At 54.4% G+C, this 14,639-nt stretch overlaps 7 protein-coding genes across 7 annotated transcripts; 2 read left to right on the top strand and 5 right to left on the bottom strand.

Moving 5' to 3' along the window:
• Positions 1-311: 311 nt before the first annotated feature.
• J3458_004711 (uncharacterized protein) lies at positions 312-2,241 on the bottom strand. Its single transcript, XM_066118373.1, has 7 exons — positions 2,024-2,241; positions 1,877-1,963; positions 1,609-1,640; positions 1,518-1,549; positions 1,407-1,455; positions 1,278-1,344; positions 312-1,221 (listed from the first exon to the last, which is right to left on the bottom strand). The coding sequence occupies exons 1-7, from the start codon at positions 2,234-2,236 to the stop codon at positions 553-555; spliced, it is 1,149 nt and encodes a 382-aa protein (XP_065976977.1). The 5' UTR covers positions 2,237-2,241; the 3' UTR covers positions 312-552.
• Positions 2,242-2,721: 480 nt separating this feature from the next.
• MNN9 (Golgi mannosyltransferase complex subunit) lies at positions 2,722-4,233 on the top strand. Its single transcript, XM_007809144.2, has 2 exons — positions 2,722-4,109; positions 4,162-4,233. Exons 1-2 carry the CDS (start codon positions 3,006-3,008, stop codon positions 4,180-4,182), a joined length of 1,125 nt encoding a protein of 374 aa, XP_007807335.2. The 5' UTR covers positions 2,722-3,005; the 3' UTR covers positions 4,183-4,233.
• An 870-nt stretch (positions 4,234-5,103) lies between these two features.
• Positions 5,104-5,724, bottom strand: PEX4 (E2 ubiquitin-protein ligase peroxin 4; the record flags this gene model as incomplete). The annotated part of the gene is made up of 1 exon (XM_007809145.2): positions 5,104-5,724. The coding sequence occupies one exon, from the start codon at positions 5,722-5,724 to the stop codon at positions 5,104-5,106; it is 621 nt and encodes a 206-aa protein (XP_007807336.2).
• A 597-nt stretch (positions 5,725-6,321) lies between these two features.
• J3458_004708 (uncharacterized protein) lies at positions 6,322-7,221 on the bottom strand (the record flags this gene model as incomplete). Its single annotated transcript, XM_066118372.1, has 1 exon — positions 6,322-7,221. The coding sequence occupies one exon, from the start codon at positions 7,219-7,221 to the stop codon at positions 6,322-6,324; it is 900 nt and encodes a 299-aa protein (XP_065976976.1).
• Positions 7,222-7,625: 404 nt separating this feature from the next.
• On the bottom strand, positions 7,626-8,156 carry YIP3 (Prenylated Rab acceptor 1; the record flags this gene model as incomplete). Its single annotated transcript, XM_066118371.1, has 1 exon — positions 7,626-8,156. The coding sequence occupies one exon, from the start codon at positions 8,154-8,156 to the stop codon at positions 7,626-7,628; it is 531 nt and encodes a 176-aa protein (XP_065976975.1).
• A 2,176-nt stretch (positions 8,157-10,332) lies between these two features.
• On the bottom strand, positions 10,333-13,298 carry J3458_004706 (uncharacterized protein). Its single transcript, XM_007809147.2, has one exon. The coding sequence runs from the start codon at positions 12,711-12,713 to the stop codon at positions 10,575-10,577; it is 2,139 nt and encodes a 712-aa protein (XP_007807338.1). The 5' UTR covers positions 12,714-13,298; the 3' UTR covers positions 10,333-10,574.
• A 300-nt stretch (positions 13,299-13,598) lies between these two features.
• On the top strand, positions 13,599-14,443 carry J3458_004705 (uncharacterized protein; the record flags this gene model as incomplete). The annotated part of the gene is made up of 3 exons (XM_007809148.1): positions 13,599-13,664; positions 13,758-13,992; positions 14,118-14,443. 3 exons carry the CDS (start codon positions 13,599-13,601, stop codon positions 14,441-14,443), a joined length of 627 nt encoding a protein of 208 aa, XP_007807339.1.
• Positions 14,444-14,639: the final 196 nt, after the last annotated feature.

Genomic DNA, 14,639 nt, shown 5'->3' with positions numbered 1-14,639 from the left:
ACAAGTACCGGCGTGCTAAGCAGGTCAGTTATGCCGAGGAGCGTAACACGGACATGGACGTGTAAATTTGTCTGTAATAATTGTATATACATGTGCTGCTTCTAGCCGGCACCCATAGTCTAGTCAAAGGTTCTTTTGCTTTTCGGGCTGGAAAGTACATTAGTTTTTGGGCTTAGTGGCCGACGGGGGATCGATCATATTCTGGCGTCTGGCAAAATGTTGCATTGCACCGCATGGGCTTGGGTAGGTAGGTCGTGACTTTGCTCATATACTATAACAATACACATGGACTGCATGGTAGTTTATTGACAACACATGATGTGATATGGCGCCGAAATGGTCATCAGGTGAATGTCGAAGAGAAAATTACGAGAGCTGCGGGCGGCCGCCATGTGTACTTCCAGCGAGACGGACTCGTCGATAAAGACACAGAAAACGGAATTTTCAATACACATCAACAGAGCTATGCCTTCACCAAAGCCGTAAAATCGACAACAATTAACATTTCAGGTGTTATACATGGGTCGTTCAAAGGATACATCCACTATTCGATCATGTCGATGTCGTCATTGCCCGCAGCCGGGACAGCTTCGGTGGCCGGCGCTGCACCGTTAGCCGGAGCATCCGCCGCGGCAGACTCATTACCACCGCCCCCAAAGTAGTCTGCCATTTCAGCATCGAGTTCTTCCTGCGTTTTCTTTCCCCTTGGGTTGCCACGACCGCCACGACCACCTTCATTGTTTTTGTTCCCGCCTTCACGTCGAGCACCGGGACGACGTCCTCCGCGACCACCTTGGCGTCGGGGCATAGGGCTTCTGGAACGTCTTCCTGGAATATATCTATCAATTCCCTTACGGGCAGCGTCCTCCTCTTCAAGTCTGCGGCGAGGGGAAGTGGAGCGGGCTCTGCCACCAGCACCAGGGGCTGAGATTCGCTCCGCCAGTGGACGGCCAGGCATAACTGCAGTATCGAATGGATTCCGTGAAGGGAGTAGCGTGAGGCGTATTGGTTGCCCTTATCAAGTCCAATTAGAAGCGCTCTTGGTGGGCGATATGCATGTGATAAAAACTTACCGTTGGCATTTGCGCCGTCAAACTGTTTAATAGCTTCCTCAGCATCTTCCCTTTGCTCATATGTGACGTACGCGACGCCTTCTGAGCGCCCTGCGCGGTCATATCGCAGGTTGAGCCTCGAAACACGACCAATCCTAGCAAAGAGTTCCTATAGTCATGTTAGCGTTGCACTGCAGGAACGCGCATGCTCTTTGCGTGACGTACATCTAGATCCTCCTCTGTGAGATCGTAATGGATATTCTCGACACGGATTTTCGATCCTTTGTTGTCACTGTCGCGGCTAGAGTCAGCCTACGGTACAAAAGTCTGAACCTCTCGGGATTCGTGGCATACCTGACTGGAGAGTCGCGACGGCGTCGAGATGCGGGGCCACGGCGAGATTCTGTAAAGGTAAATGAGCCTGTGATGGCAAGTAAAGCTGACGACACCGTCGTCGGTTCTTACCGCTCTCATCGTATCGGTCGTGAACCCATTCACTACAAGTGCAGGTTAGCTTGATGAAATTCAGGCGGCACAAGAAGCCTTAGGCACGGACCTGTCTATATTTCGGCGATCATCGCGGGTTGACTGTTGGAGGGAGGAGAAAGAGCTGGTTAGCGATGGGTCTAGGAGAGGATTATTGCTGTCCGCATCGTCAAGGCGCTGTATGCATCGATTCGACAGAATGAGAGGCGGACCAAGGCAACCCGCCAGTTAGACAGTTGCGAGGAGAGGAGGATAATGCAACCTGCAAGGCGGCAAGGTAAGCACAAGGGGGTCCTCGAGGGTCTGGAGATTCAGGAAATGGAAGGGAAATAGACTACCTTTCTTACCCCGTCCCGGGGATAGTCATTGCGGTCGCGACGGCGGTTATCTCGACCGCCGCGTCGGTTTCGAGGGCTACTGGTTCGCTAGATGGCTTTGTCAGGCAGGCTGCTTGAGGTTTTGGCGAGTCGGGCCCAAAAGCATACCTTTTCAGCAATGATCTCGTCGAGGCCACGGTCCATGTTCTGAGCCATTGTGGGCAGTACAGAGAAAGCTCCTTGCGATGTTGCAACGCTGCGACAGCACAGGACAGCACAGGATATGCTGGGATCAAGGAGGACGGAGAATTCTGGATGAGGCGAGCCTGGTGTGTCATTCCAGGATCGCCGGCGTTGGCGAAGCTCAGAGGAACAGGACATTGAACGGGACGTGCAGCCCCGGTTTTTGCCCGAGTCGTATGGAGGACGTTGCCGGGTACTAGGTACCTACCTAGGGTAGGTAGTCGGTACGACCGACCCTGACTGGCCACCATGTCAAGATCCAGAGGGCTGAATGGGCACCTAGTGCTCGAAGTACCTAGGTGTGCGGTACTGTCATGTTGGCATGGTTGCTGACGTTCTGCCCAGGCGGTCGGGCAAGAATACCAAGTACAAACAAGTACGGAGTACCAGCTTCCAGACTTCAGGTACTGGAGTGCGGAGTACTACAGAGCGCAGCACATGCCCACTGAATTAAGTAGCCGCAGCAGACCATACTGGACAATGGTACTTGAGTAGCAGGTACCTACCTAGGTACATAGCAACTTATGGGGCGCGCCGCTGGAACGGACTTCAATCGTGCATCGCCTCGTATTTTCCCAGGTCCGCTTCGCTTGATGATTCCTTTGCTCCCTGACTCGCATCAGCGACCACATTTCAATTCACTATAGGCGTGCATCCTGCCTGATCCCTCTTTTTGTTTTCCGACACATTGCGCCAACCCGTTCGACGACCGCACAATTCATTGCGTGTCCTGGCCGGTTGCACTGGCTGCCGTTGCTTGATGCCCCTGTCATCTGCATAGGCCACGCCGCGTTTTGTCGCAATCCGTCAACGTTATCCCAACCACATCCCAAGCCATCGGGACGCGCATCGAGACGACTAGGCGCACTATCTGGGTTCTTCCTGTTCCCGCACAGATACAGCCTCCATGGCTCGACCCATGGGGTCAGTCCGTCTCAAGAAGGCGAATCCCTTGACTCTCCTTCTGGGCCTTGTTCTTTGCATCTTCATCCTGTTCTTTCTTGTCTCTCCCTCAAGCAAGGCCACGTCGAGCAAATTGCCCTCCGTCACAGCTGAGCATCACCTCTCGCCGCCTACCTCACCGTACAAGAAGTCCTCTTCGAAATCTGGCTTGCAGACCGGCCCCCCGCCCGTTATTCGATACAACCTCAATAATGTCACTGTGACTCCGAATCCCATCGAGAACCAAGAACATGTCCTGATCTTGACACCAATGGCGCGCTTCTACCAGGAGTATTGGGACAATTTGCTTCGCCTGAGCTACCCCCACGAGCTCATCACCCTCGGCTTCATCCTCCCCAAGACCAAGGAAGGCAATGCTGCCACCGCCGCCCTGCAGCAGCAGATCCAGAAGACCCAAAAGCGCGGCCCGGCAAAGGATCGTTTCAAGAGCATCATCATCCTGCGCCAGGATTTTGACCCAGCCATTGAATCGCAGGATGAGAGTGAGCGTCACAAGATGGCCAACCAGAAGGCAAGGAGGGCAGTCATGGCCAAGGCCCGCAACTCACTGCTCTTCACCACTCTGGGTCCTGCGACTTCCTGGGTCCTGTGGCTCGACTCTGACGTTATCGAGAGCCCAGCAAGCTTGATCCAAGATCTTGCCCAGCACAACAAGGATGTCATTGTTCCCAACTGCTTTCAGCGCTTCTACAATGACGACAAGAAGAAGATGGACGAACGGCCATACGATTACAATAGCTGGCAAGACAGTGATATCGCCATGCAGATGGCTTCCAAGATGGGTCCTGATGACATTTTGCTCGAGGGTTACCCTGAAATGGCCACATATCGGACTCTAATGGCTCACTTGGCCACCGACGGTGGTGACCAGAATCTTGCTATTCCTCTGGACGGCGTGGGAGGGACTGCTTTGCTGGTCAAGGCCGATGTCCACCGTGACGGTGCCATGTTTCCCCCGTTTTCCTTTTACCATCTCATTGAGACCGAAGGTTTTGCCAAGATGGCCAAGAGATTAGGATGGCAACCTTACGGTCTTCCCAACTACAAGGTACGCACGGCGTCAGTTTAAGTGACGTAACGGCGAGACTGACTTGAATTAGGTCTACCATTATAACGAGTAAAAAACACAGCACAAGGAGAAATCGAGGAAGACAAAGTGCTGAATATCGTATAGACTGGAGTTTACTGCAGAATTCTAAGAGGCCCATGTCATGGCTATGTGCAGGTTGCGTCCTCGGACTCATCAAGAAGCGTCATCAAAAAGAACAAAAGTTGATATACTGCATCCCGTTGGCAAACCCTGGTCTCAGTGCAGGCCAATATTGGCGGCGTGGCGGCGTTCATGTAGCATCTTTTTATTGTTACTATTGTTATTTCTAGCAGAGATGAGGGGGGAGAAGAGGAAGAAGAAAAAGGCACCGGGAGACAAAAGACAAAAGGGCTGTGGATCTTTACTATTTCCTGCTTTGAAACCCCTTTAGAGTTGGGCAGGAGTACGGGTGCGGTGGACTTGTTCCGCTGCTCAGAGCTTTGTTCACATTACAGTCGCGTTTCTTTTTTTCTTTTTTTTTTCAACTATGTGTTTTACATTTTCTTTCTTCTTTTTTTTTTCATGTTTATAAGATACACACGACACTTTTTAGGGGTGGGAAGCGAAGGGTTTGGTTTTGGGATAGACCGCAGTAAACTCATCCTGACATGACTTGAACTCGGCGTGCCGAACATATAGAATTTATGCTAACATGCCAGCTATGATGAGTTCCTCTTCTATCCTAAATATGCAACAATGATTTCGACTTGAGCGCACAGGATTGCTCCACAATGAATTCCATGCCCAAATACAGCTCCAAGGAGCCTCGCTTCAATGTACAATTTTGTAATTTGCAGTCCCGACGACTATCCCAACTCCAAGAGAAAAGAAGAAACAAGCACATAAAACCCAGGTATCCCTCCATCCAGGTGAGAATCGCACATTCACCGAGTACAAAATCACAGACCCGAGCCTCATCACTGCTCTCCCCCAAGCGCCCATCACTCACCCCCTAAGGCCCATCATACCTACCCCCATCGTCAGCACACCAACACTCGACGAGCCTCCTCGTGCCGACGACATCGCCGGCCCTCAGCAGCGCCGCGACATCCACGTTCAGCGGGCTGTCCGTCTCGGGGCAGCTCAGCAGCATGCGCACGGCGCGCACGCACTCCAGCACGCTGTACGCCGGCGTCCACGCGTCCTTGAGCAAGTCCAGGCATATCTCGCCCGTCTGCAGCGCAATGTTGGGGTGCACGATGGGCGTGACGAAGCGCATCTTGGGCGCCTGCAGGGGGTACGTCGGCGGCACCGAGATGGAGACGAGCCAGCGTCCGCCTGTACGAAAGCATGTTAGCATAAAGGGACCGCAGAGATTCCAAGGAAACTCGGGGGGGGGGGGGGGGGGCTTGCCGTCGTAGCCTGCTCCCACGCCTTGGCCGTTGATGACGCCCTCCCACTCGAGGAGGTTTTCGTCGCTGACGGGGCCGAGCCGCTCGATGCCCTTCTCGTCGCTCTGCTCTCTGCGCCATGTGTCCATCTCTTTGAGGAGGCGCTTGGTTGCGGTTTTGGCGGAGCTGCCGTTGGGGCCGCTAGCTGTGCTGGACCGGCCGGGGGATTGGGTGCGCGGCATGCTTCGTTTTTGCTTGCGGTGGCGTCGGTGCGCGGGTGTCTGCGGTTGATGATTTGTCCCTGGACGTGTGGCATGTGGTGATGGTTGACGGAGGTAACAAGTGAGGTCAGGTCGGTCTAATAACTTCAGGTACATTTGGCCCAAGGCCTTTTCTGGGGTCGTGAGGCAGCTGATTGGGGTGGGCGGGGGGAAGCTTGGACAGGGATCTGCGGGCAGAGCCGAGGCTGCGAGTGGCTGCCGACGAAGAGGGACTGACGGAGCTGTTCTCCGTCCTCCGTAGCTAGTGTACAGGAGGAGGTTGACGTTGGTCGTCGTGTCGTGGCAATGCGCCGACGGACCATGACCAACATGGGGTTCATGTAGCCTGCTCTCTCCCCCACTCTTTTATTTTACTGCGTTTGTACGTACTCCCTGCTCAACTTCATCTGCCATGGCCGCACCTGTCCATTTATTCTTGCGATGACAGGTACCCATCGCCCTCGCACGGGATAGCTTGTGACGACATACACCGAGGCACCAGACGTTGCAGTTTATGCGTTCGATTACAAGTATTATCAGGAATAGGTATCATGGGGACATACACCACCGACTGTTTGCTTACTTCTTCTTCTTCTTCCCTGCAACCTGCTTCCGCTTCACTGGCGACGATGATTTCTTCTTACTCCTTACGCGTTCAGGCGACTCCTCCACGACGATAGTCGAATTCCGACCCCTTCCCCTGGACTTACTCACTGGCTCCCGAATCGGCGGCTCGACACGGCCATCACTGCTGCTCTCCTCGCTGTTTGAGCTGTGGGCGTCACTGGTGTCCTCGCCGTAGCTGGTTCGCCTGGACCCGTGGCTGCTCCTAGCTGCGGGGGGAGTCACCGTGCTCCGACGTTGGTCATGCATGACCTCGGAAGGCCCCGATACATGCCGTCTAGAAGAAGCACCCGCAGCGCCCGGGGGGTATGGAGCGCGCGGACTCGCTGTCTGGTATTGGAACGGATCGAGGTGACCATCCCGGAGAGAGCCTACTGATGAGCGTGGTCGGCTGGCAGAAGATGGTCGGGAGGAGCTGTATTCGTACTCGTCGCGCGCACGACTGGGCGGCCGTTGCGATGAGCTTGTCCCAGAGCGAGGTCGCGAACGAGACGCAGACGGCGGCGGAAAGTATCCCATGGGTGGGTATCCTTGTCGGTCACGACCATCTGCCGGTAGGTCGCCGCCTGTTATTTGCCGGGGAAGGGAGTCCTGTCTTGGGGGTAACTCCATTGATGCCGGCAGCGACGATTTCTTTTTGCGTGAGACCGGTGCGAGCTGCGCAAGTGGCACGGCTATCCGCTGCTCCGACTTCTTCTTTCGATCACTCCCGCCTCCCGAGTGGCGCTTCTTCTTGCGTCTCGCTCGCTCCTCCTCTTCCATACGTTTCCGTCGCTGTGCAAGTGCCTCAAGTTCTTCCTTTCTTAGATGAACATCTGTCTGGCCAGCGGCTCGAGCCTGGTTTATTCGTTGCATCGCCGACTGAACCAGGACCTCTTCCCTCTCTTCCGGACTCAAGCCCGACAAATCAAGATAGTCGCTGTCCTCACTATCCTCACTATCATCCGAGTCACCCTCACTATCACTCTCGTTTGAAGTCGCATCGCTGTCATCCTCCGAAGCGCCAAACTGTCGGCGGCGAAACGTGCCACTGTCCCGGTCACCCAAGTCTACACCAGTAAATTGAAGAGAATCGCTAACGAAGCGAGTGCCTCGCCGCGTGGCCAGCCCAACGCCTTGTGCATCCGTTTCGTCCCCTTCGGTCCCCAGCTCTTCCACCCTAGAGCTATAGTGCGCAGCATCCCCATCAGTTTTCCTCCGCCCGCGCCTCGATGGTCTTCCCCATTGGGGCGCAAATTTGGGAGCCCGCGGCCGACCACCTAGACCGCCTCCCCTGAAAAAGCCTCATCGATGGGCTTGTCCAGAAGTGAAGCGTGACCAAGAATAGTCACGCCGGTAGCGCCGATCAGCCAAAGCAGGGTCGAGAATGGCGAGGCAATCAGACCCAAGGGAACGGCGACGATGAGAAGGCCCGTGTACAGCTGCGAGGAGGTGGCACGGAAAGTGCCAATTTCGAGATCGCGGCCGTCCAGGCGTCCAATGAACCACATACCGACTACCACGAGGATGATATCGAACAAGAGGAGCCAGTTGGTCAGAAGAGCGTACAGGCTCAGCATGCAGAAGACGACGGCATAGTTGCTGGAAAAGTGGCTCAAGTTGTAATTGACGCGCGACTGCATCTCGCTGAAGTTGGCGGGCTTGGAGAGTCGCTTGAAGTCAAGAAACTCGGAGATGGGCCGCAAGTTGGAGAATCGGCCAGTCAAAGGGCCAGACGTGAGGCCTGAGAAGCGGTCTCCCAAGTTCAGACGCGACGTCAGAGCGTCGAGGGGGATCTGAATACGAGCCATTGCGACGGAGGGTGTGGTTGAAAGTCTGTATGAATAGAGCAGTTCGACGAGTTGCCAACGAGCCGGGGTTGGAATGAAAATGAAGGTATTTCGCTGGTGCCTAGATGTCACTGTCCAAAGGCGATGTCAGCCAGAGCTGCACCCCTGTCGTGATGGATGCAGTTTGAGACGTAATGCCCAAGTCGCGACGAGTTGCCGCAAGAGTACTCGGTACACAACTGCCCGTCCCAGAGGCCAGAAGAGAGTGCTTGGTATTTCAAGGTCAAGAACAGCAACAGGAACAGGAACACGCGAAGAGTTTGATCCGCCAAAGGGATGCGGAGTCACTCAAGGCAAGGAAGATGGATGGATGAGATTTGCAACATACCAAGGGATTCTAGGGCGGCAAGGGAGCACCTAGGTAATCTAGCTAGAGAAACAAAGGCAGCTGTCGCAAAGCACGGAAAGAGGTAGTATATGGTCGGCCGGTGAGAGTCGGAGTAAGATGAGGTTGGTTGGAGTCCAAAACTTTTTCCCCCGATCCCCTGTGAAATAATGCAATAATGCCGAGAGTTGGTTCCTTGTACTTGTCAGGGGCAAGAATGCAAGAAGTTGGCTGCTAAAGTTCGCGGGCAAGGCGAAAACGGGCGATTCGCCGCGCCCCTGGCTGGCACAAGCACGACGTCGGGCGTGCGGTGTACCGGAGACTTGTCCTATTTGCAGTGATTTGACTAGCTGGTGCTTCGTTACATGCCCGGCAAGTAGCCCACTATGACGGTTTAGTCAGCAACTGGCGACGGCTGCGCGAGTAGTGGCTTGCGGCCAAGCATCTGAGCCTGGCACTTTCGGTGCTCCGTACCTGAAAGCAAAAGTCAGCGCAGCCCGAATCGTTGGCCAAAGCCAATTGCAGCTCCTACGAGACGACAAGAATACAGGTCGTTTGCCAGTGAAGACGGCTTCAATCCGAGACCTCTAGTGCAACGGGTTTCGACATACCTTGGGCTCAAGCTGGCGCAGCCAGATGGCAGTGCACGGGCTGGCCAGCAGCTGAAGTGCTCAAGGCTCCAGCGTTCAGCGAGAACTGGACGGAGTACTGGGTACCTGGCAGCCTGGGGACCGGAGCGCCCACCCGGCAGGTAATACTGGTGACTCCCTTCCGATGGCAAGTCCTGAATCTCGTACAAGACGTAGAGAGACCACATCCATCCGTCCCCAAAGTGTGCGGAAGAAAAAAGGAAAGGAAAGGATTGAAACTCAACTTCCTAGCAGCTCGTAGAAGATGGCAATCACTAGAGACCAAGCTTTTTTTTCTTCCCTTCTGTTCGTCCTCTGCTCCGCACACCGACACAGGCCAGTCAACAACGCTTAATCCACCCGGCGTCCACTCTTCATGCAAGCTGCAAGCTGGCACCCGCTCGAGCACGGCGACCGTCACCGCCTCCAATCGACATTGACCAAGTGCGCTTTGGCACAGACGTTTTACTTGGGCTCTCGTGTCCGGCCCAATGTCATGCACGCTAGCCATGACAACAAGCCACTGTAAGCTACGTCTCGAAACAATCGGACGGGAGATCGAAAGCAGGACCTCAAGTGCCTGCACGTCTGCCTGATGGAACAAGTCCCTCCTCGCTTCTGCTATACATGTACCTAGTAGGCACGTATTAACAAACAGAAATACCAACCTTGCTCACCTGTCTCTGGGACTCCGCCTTTCAGGCGTCAAGATCCGCCATCACAAGCAGAAAGCGTGCCATGGGGGCAGAGAGAAAAAAAAAAGTTTATCTGAGCTGATACTATACCTACTGGCCACTAGGTAATTCACACATCTATCACTAAGCCCATACACGCCGTCTCATTGCAAAGGCCAGGACTCTAGGTACCTAGTAGGTAGGTATCTAGTGACATCATCTGAGGCCAGCTTTACGCGGAGTAGCTCGATGCCCAAACAATGCCCTCAAGACTGCTGTCCAACCAACAAGAACGCGTCCATTGGTGCTCCGTACTCCATAAGAGACTAACCATTGGGCTCGGCGACACAGGACATGATCCTATTGAGCCGAGGACAAAGCCCCCCCCGGTAATGCGTGGGGATGACCCCAGCTCTGCATGGATATTATTGCGGGACTCTCGACGATTATCGATTTCGTCAACTTTTACCTCTTCTGGCGAACACATGGCTCATCACATGGTCGAGAAACTCGGGTATTGTGTTGCTATTTCAACAGAGTACTCGTACATGCTGCCCATACACCACATATTAAGATGTTGAAAATGACCGGAAAAAACTCCCAAGCATGGCAACCCGGCCTCCCGCTTAAGAACCAACGCAGGGGCGGGGGTATATGAGAAATGCACAACGGCGTAACCACCACCAATTAGTCGGTCAATACAGACCATTTACAAAAAAGGAACACATCAAGTAAGCTTGTGCCTTTGAGTCTACACCTCAAAAAAGTAGTCCTCGTCAAGTCCTGCTCGGCTGGGTACCACTCCAGCGCCTGGTGGTGGTCCCTCAAACGCCGAGTCCATGCGGACGTTGAGCAACCGGATCTTCAGGCCGTACTCGCTCACCAAGTTGATCAGCTTGTTTGTTTCCGCAGTGATTGGAGCCTGATTTAGCAGCATGAGCAAACCATCGAGCCATTCCGACGCTAGGCTGTGGCTGGTAGGCCACAATGTCAACATTGGGTATTCGTCAGCCTCGCCGTGCTCGTTGATTTCACCGGCATACATGGTAATTTTGGTGGTGGTTTTGGAATGGCTGGCCAAGTTTTGTACCGTGGAGCCGCTTGCGTGGCTTCTCCTGTCGTCCGTTGCAGACACGTTGGAGCCCACGGAGCTGACGGTGCCCAAGTCGATCTTGTTGGTCAGCACGTCCAGCCCTGGATCCTGGGCCATTTGCTCCTCAAAGTCTGCGTAATGCAAATATCGGCGGTTGTGTGATAGCTTGACGAAGCGCCACGGAGAGACGGTCTTGGCATCGTCTGCGTCTTCCCGACCCTTCTGGTGACATGCCGGCTTGCAGAACCACGAGCCTTGCAGCAGACACCGCACCCGCTGCTCCTTGACGAATTGCAGAGCCTCCTGTTTAAGAGTCTCGCGCACTTGGTACAGGTGTTGGCCCCATGTGTCGTCGAAAGACAGCTCCAGCAGCTCCATCTGCAGCTCTCGAAGCTGAGCAATATCATACTCCAAAATATCGTCCTCTACCTCGAGAATATCCTTTGTCCGCGATGCTCTACCAACGACCTGTTCAATGAGGATACGGACGAGCTCTGCCACCTTTTCAAAGTCATCCGACTCGGCACCAGTGGCCTTCCATATGCGCAGGAAACCCAACAAGCCGGCCGCGTGTAAACGAGACCACTGCAACAGCAATGGCCGGAATAATCTATCGTGGTCCTTCCCTTCCAACCCGTGATATCCCTTGCTGTCCTCGATTTCGACCCTATCGACCTCGAAATGATGATATAAGATGAGGGTTACAGCTAGGCTGGCTCTTGCAATCGGGCATCTTTCTTGGAGTGGCCTTGCAGCTTGTTCAAGCAACAGCTTTCGAAACCCGTCTTCGTGCTTCCGGACATAGTCTGTGAGGTCCATCATGCCCAGATAACCCGTAGTATCAAACTCATGCGCGGGACTCTCCGTTTCGAAGCCAAGCCGCCTCCACTTCTCGGGGTTGTGCTTTCGGCCGTCCCTCTTGCCGCCTTCTGCAGCGTCGCCTTTTGAATGTCCATTGACAGCGCGTTCCGGGGCGCTGGCCAGATGTATTCCCTTCAACGCGCGTCGATGATCTGGCCGGTCCAGGTCAACAACAACCTCCCGCCACTTCCGCAGCAGCACCTTTGTGAGTGATTGGAATTCCAATACCGGATGCGCCAGGTCTTGTATGGAAGAGCTCTGCATGAGCTGGTGCACGGCCTTTATGAGACCCAGGTCCTGCAGGCACTTCACCAGCTTTGCCCAATCCTCGCCAGCGCTCCCTGTGCTGCCGTTTGTGTTGGAGTATGTAGAACCGTTCGAGATGGAATCGCGGATGAGAGCATTGATGAGCATGAGGGCATTTGCGCACAGCGCATGGTCCGCACTTTGTAGCTGCTGGATGACCAATTCAAAGAACTGCGGGTAGACAGCCACGGCTGGCTTGAGGGCGCGGAATCCAAACGAGCCCGGTGTTGACCCAATCGGGCTGGGACTCGCGGGCGGACTGGACTGAGAATGGCTGACGAGGGCAACGAGAATCGACATGGCTCCACGGAGGATGTTAACCAGCGGATGAATGACAATGAGCTCCACGATGCGTTCAACAAAGGCGCTTGCGGACGGCCCCTCGAAGATGTCCCAGCCCATGTCGACTTCCAGGAGGCGCGTGAGGCTCTGCAGCGAGTAAGCCAATGTGTTGCCTCCAGATTCCATAATCAGGCCGCGCAGTACGACAAGACCACCAGACGATATGAAGACGTCGGCAAACGAAGGGTCGTTGATGGAGGTCTGGAGTTTGAAGACTGCCATCTTGCGCGCGGCATCCTCATCGCTGGACAACCGCGCCAGAAGCGCAGGAATGTCGGCTTGGTCCATGGCGAGCGAATCACGGCAGCAATATGGTCAACGGTAGGCTGTGACTGCTCGTTGGCGTGCAAACTCTCGACCGGTATGATGTGATGGTGTCAGTCCTCGGTAGAGCATCGTTTGCGATGGTAGCCAGAGGCAGAACCGAGGACTCTGCAACGGCACCGTCGCAGGTGAAATCCAACCCACCCCCTTTTTGGCGGTGGTGGTGATGCTGCCAGGCTGGTGTCTTGTCTCGTCCTGGTTTACTTGGATAAAGTTATCATTGACATCAATTGTGCAAGAGAGTGACCTTGACCACGGCAATTAAGGGGAAGCCATCGCGCATTGAGGCAGAAGAGGTCCCGCCGCACCGACCCCGACAATTAGACCCCAGTTGCCCAGCTGGAAATAATGTGGGCGCGCCGCAAGGCAAGACAGTAGCCGCGTCAATTCGCCAACCCGGCGGCTGCTAGCAGGGGTTTCTTTGTTGCCGCAGACTGCAGCAATTGATTGTGGACGAAAAGTGCTGTTTACTGATGCGCTCTCCATGCCAATCCATGCCAGTTTAACTCGGCTTGAGGCCATTCTAGAGTATTGGCCGCAGTATTATCGACTGGCTGACTTACTTACTTAAGGTCAAGTCCGCATCGTAATCTGTTCCCAGGTCCTTCAGTAATGCCAACTGCACCGCCACAGAACCATCCAGACAACCTTACAAATCAGCCACGCACGTGATCCAGCCTCCGTGGCGCAAGGCTGCAGTCCTAATCCCCAAAGCCATTCTCGGTACTTCTGCATCTTCTGGCCAAGAGCCATCTCCATCACCAAGCTTCACAAGCTCAACACCAGCAACCCAAGCACATTTTTCCCCCAAACCGTCGCCCAACCCACCGGGGGATCCTCACTTTAAAAATGGCCAACTTTCTAGCCTCAATCTTTGGCACCGAGCTCGACAAAGTCAACTGCTCCTTCTACTTTGTACGTCCCACGACCCCATTCCCTTGACCATTTCTCCAATCGCGGCAAAAAAAAAAAAAAAAAGACCAAGATAAGACTGACCTCCGTCTCCAGAAAATCGGCGCCTGCCGCCACGGCGACCGCTGCTCCCGCAAACACGTCAAGCCGTCGTACTCGCAGACGATCCTCATGCCAAACCTCTACCAGAACCCAGCGTACGACCCCAAGAACCGGATGAACCCGTCGCAGCTGCAGAACCACTTCGATGCCTTCTACGAGGATATTTGGTGCGAGCTCTGCAAGTACGGGGAGCTGGAGGAACTAGTAGTCTGTGACAACAACAACGACCGTAAGTGTTGATGCCCTTTGGAGGGCGGCACCTCCCCAATTTCAAGCGCTCCCCACGGGCGCGCCCGAATGATTCGCAAAGTCCCGCGCAGAATGAAGGAAACAAGAGAACTAACAAAAAGACAGACCTCATCGGCAACGTGTACGCGCGCTTCAAATACGAGGACTCCGCGCAAAAGGCCTGCGACGAGCTCAACTCGCGCTGGTACGCCGGCCGCCCCATCTACTGCGAGCTCAGCCCCGTTACCGACTTCCGCGAGGCCTGCTGCCGCCTCAACTCGGGCGAGGGCTGCGTCCGCGGCGGCTTCTGCAACTTTATTCACCGCAAGAATCCGAGCGAGGAGCTGGATCGCGATCTGACCCTTAGCACCAAGAAGTGGTTGAAATTGAGGGGTCGGGACGAGCGAAGTATGAGCAGGTCGCCTACGCCAGAGGCGTCCAAGAGACGATAAATCTTGAACCGCGATTTATTTATTTATTTTGTTTTTTACTTTTTATTTTTGTTCGCCTTTGGTATCATGTGGCAACATGAAAGGGCTGAAGGGGGATTGTTATGATGGCTTCACAATGGCAGAAACTGTATTACATATATTGGCGTTACGAAAAGGACGGGTATATATATTCCAGGGTTGTTTATCGGAATTGATA

This window comes from Metarhizium acridum (genome assembly GCF_019434415.1).
Source record: "Metarhizium acridum strain ARSEF 324 chromosome Unknown scaffold_29, whole genome shotgun sequence".
Lineage (NCBI taxonomy): Eukaryota > Fungi > Ascomycota > Sordariomycetes > Hypocreales > Clavicipitaceae > Metarhizium > Metarhizium acridum.
The sequence above is the reverse complement of the archived record's forward strand: the minus strand, read 5'-3'. Positions and strand labels throughout refer to the sequence as shown.

Bases quoted from the DNA above. Each gene is read 5' to 3' on its own strand.
- J3458_004711 (XM_066118373.1), bottom strand. From the start codon at position 2,236: ATGTCCTGTTCCTCTGAGCTTCGCCAACGCCGGCGATCCTGGAATGAC. The intron at 1,550-1,608 runs GTCCGTGCCTAA...CTGCACTTGTAG, and splicing joins GATCGCCGAAATATAGACAG to TGAATGGGTTCACGACCGAT. The intron at 1,345-1,406 runs GTATGCCACGAA...TAGCCGCGACAG, and splicing joins CGTCGCGACTCTCCAGTCAG to TGACAACAAAGGATCGAAAA.
- MNN9 (XM_007809144.2), top strand. From the start codon at position 3,006: ATGGCTCGACCCATGGGGTCAGTCCGTCTCAAGAAGGCGAATCCCTTG. The intron at 4,110-4,161 runs GTACGCACGGCG...GACTTGAATTAG, and splicing joins ACGGTCTTCCCAACTACAAG to GTCTACCATTATAACGAGTA.
- J3458_004706 (XM_007809147.2), bottom strand. From the start codon at position 12,713: ATGGACCAAGCCGACATTCCTGCGCTTCTGGCGCGGTTGTCCAGCGAT.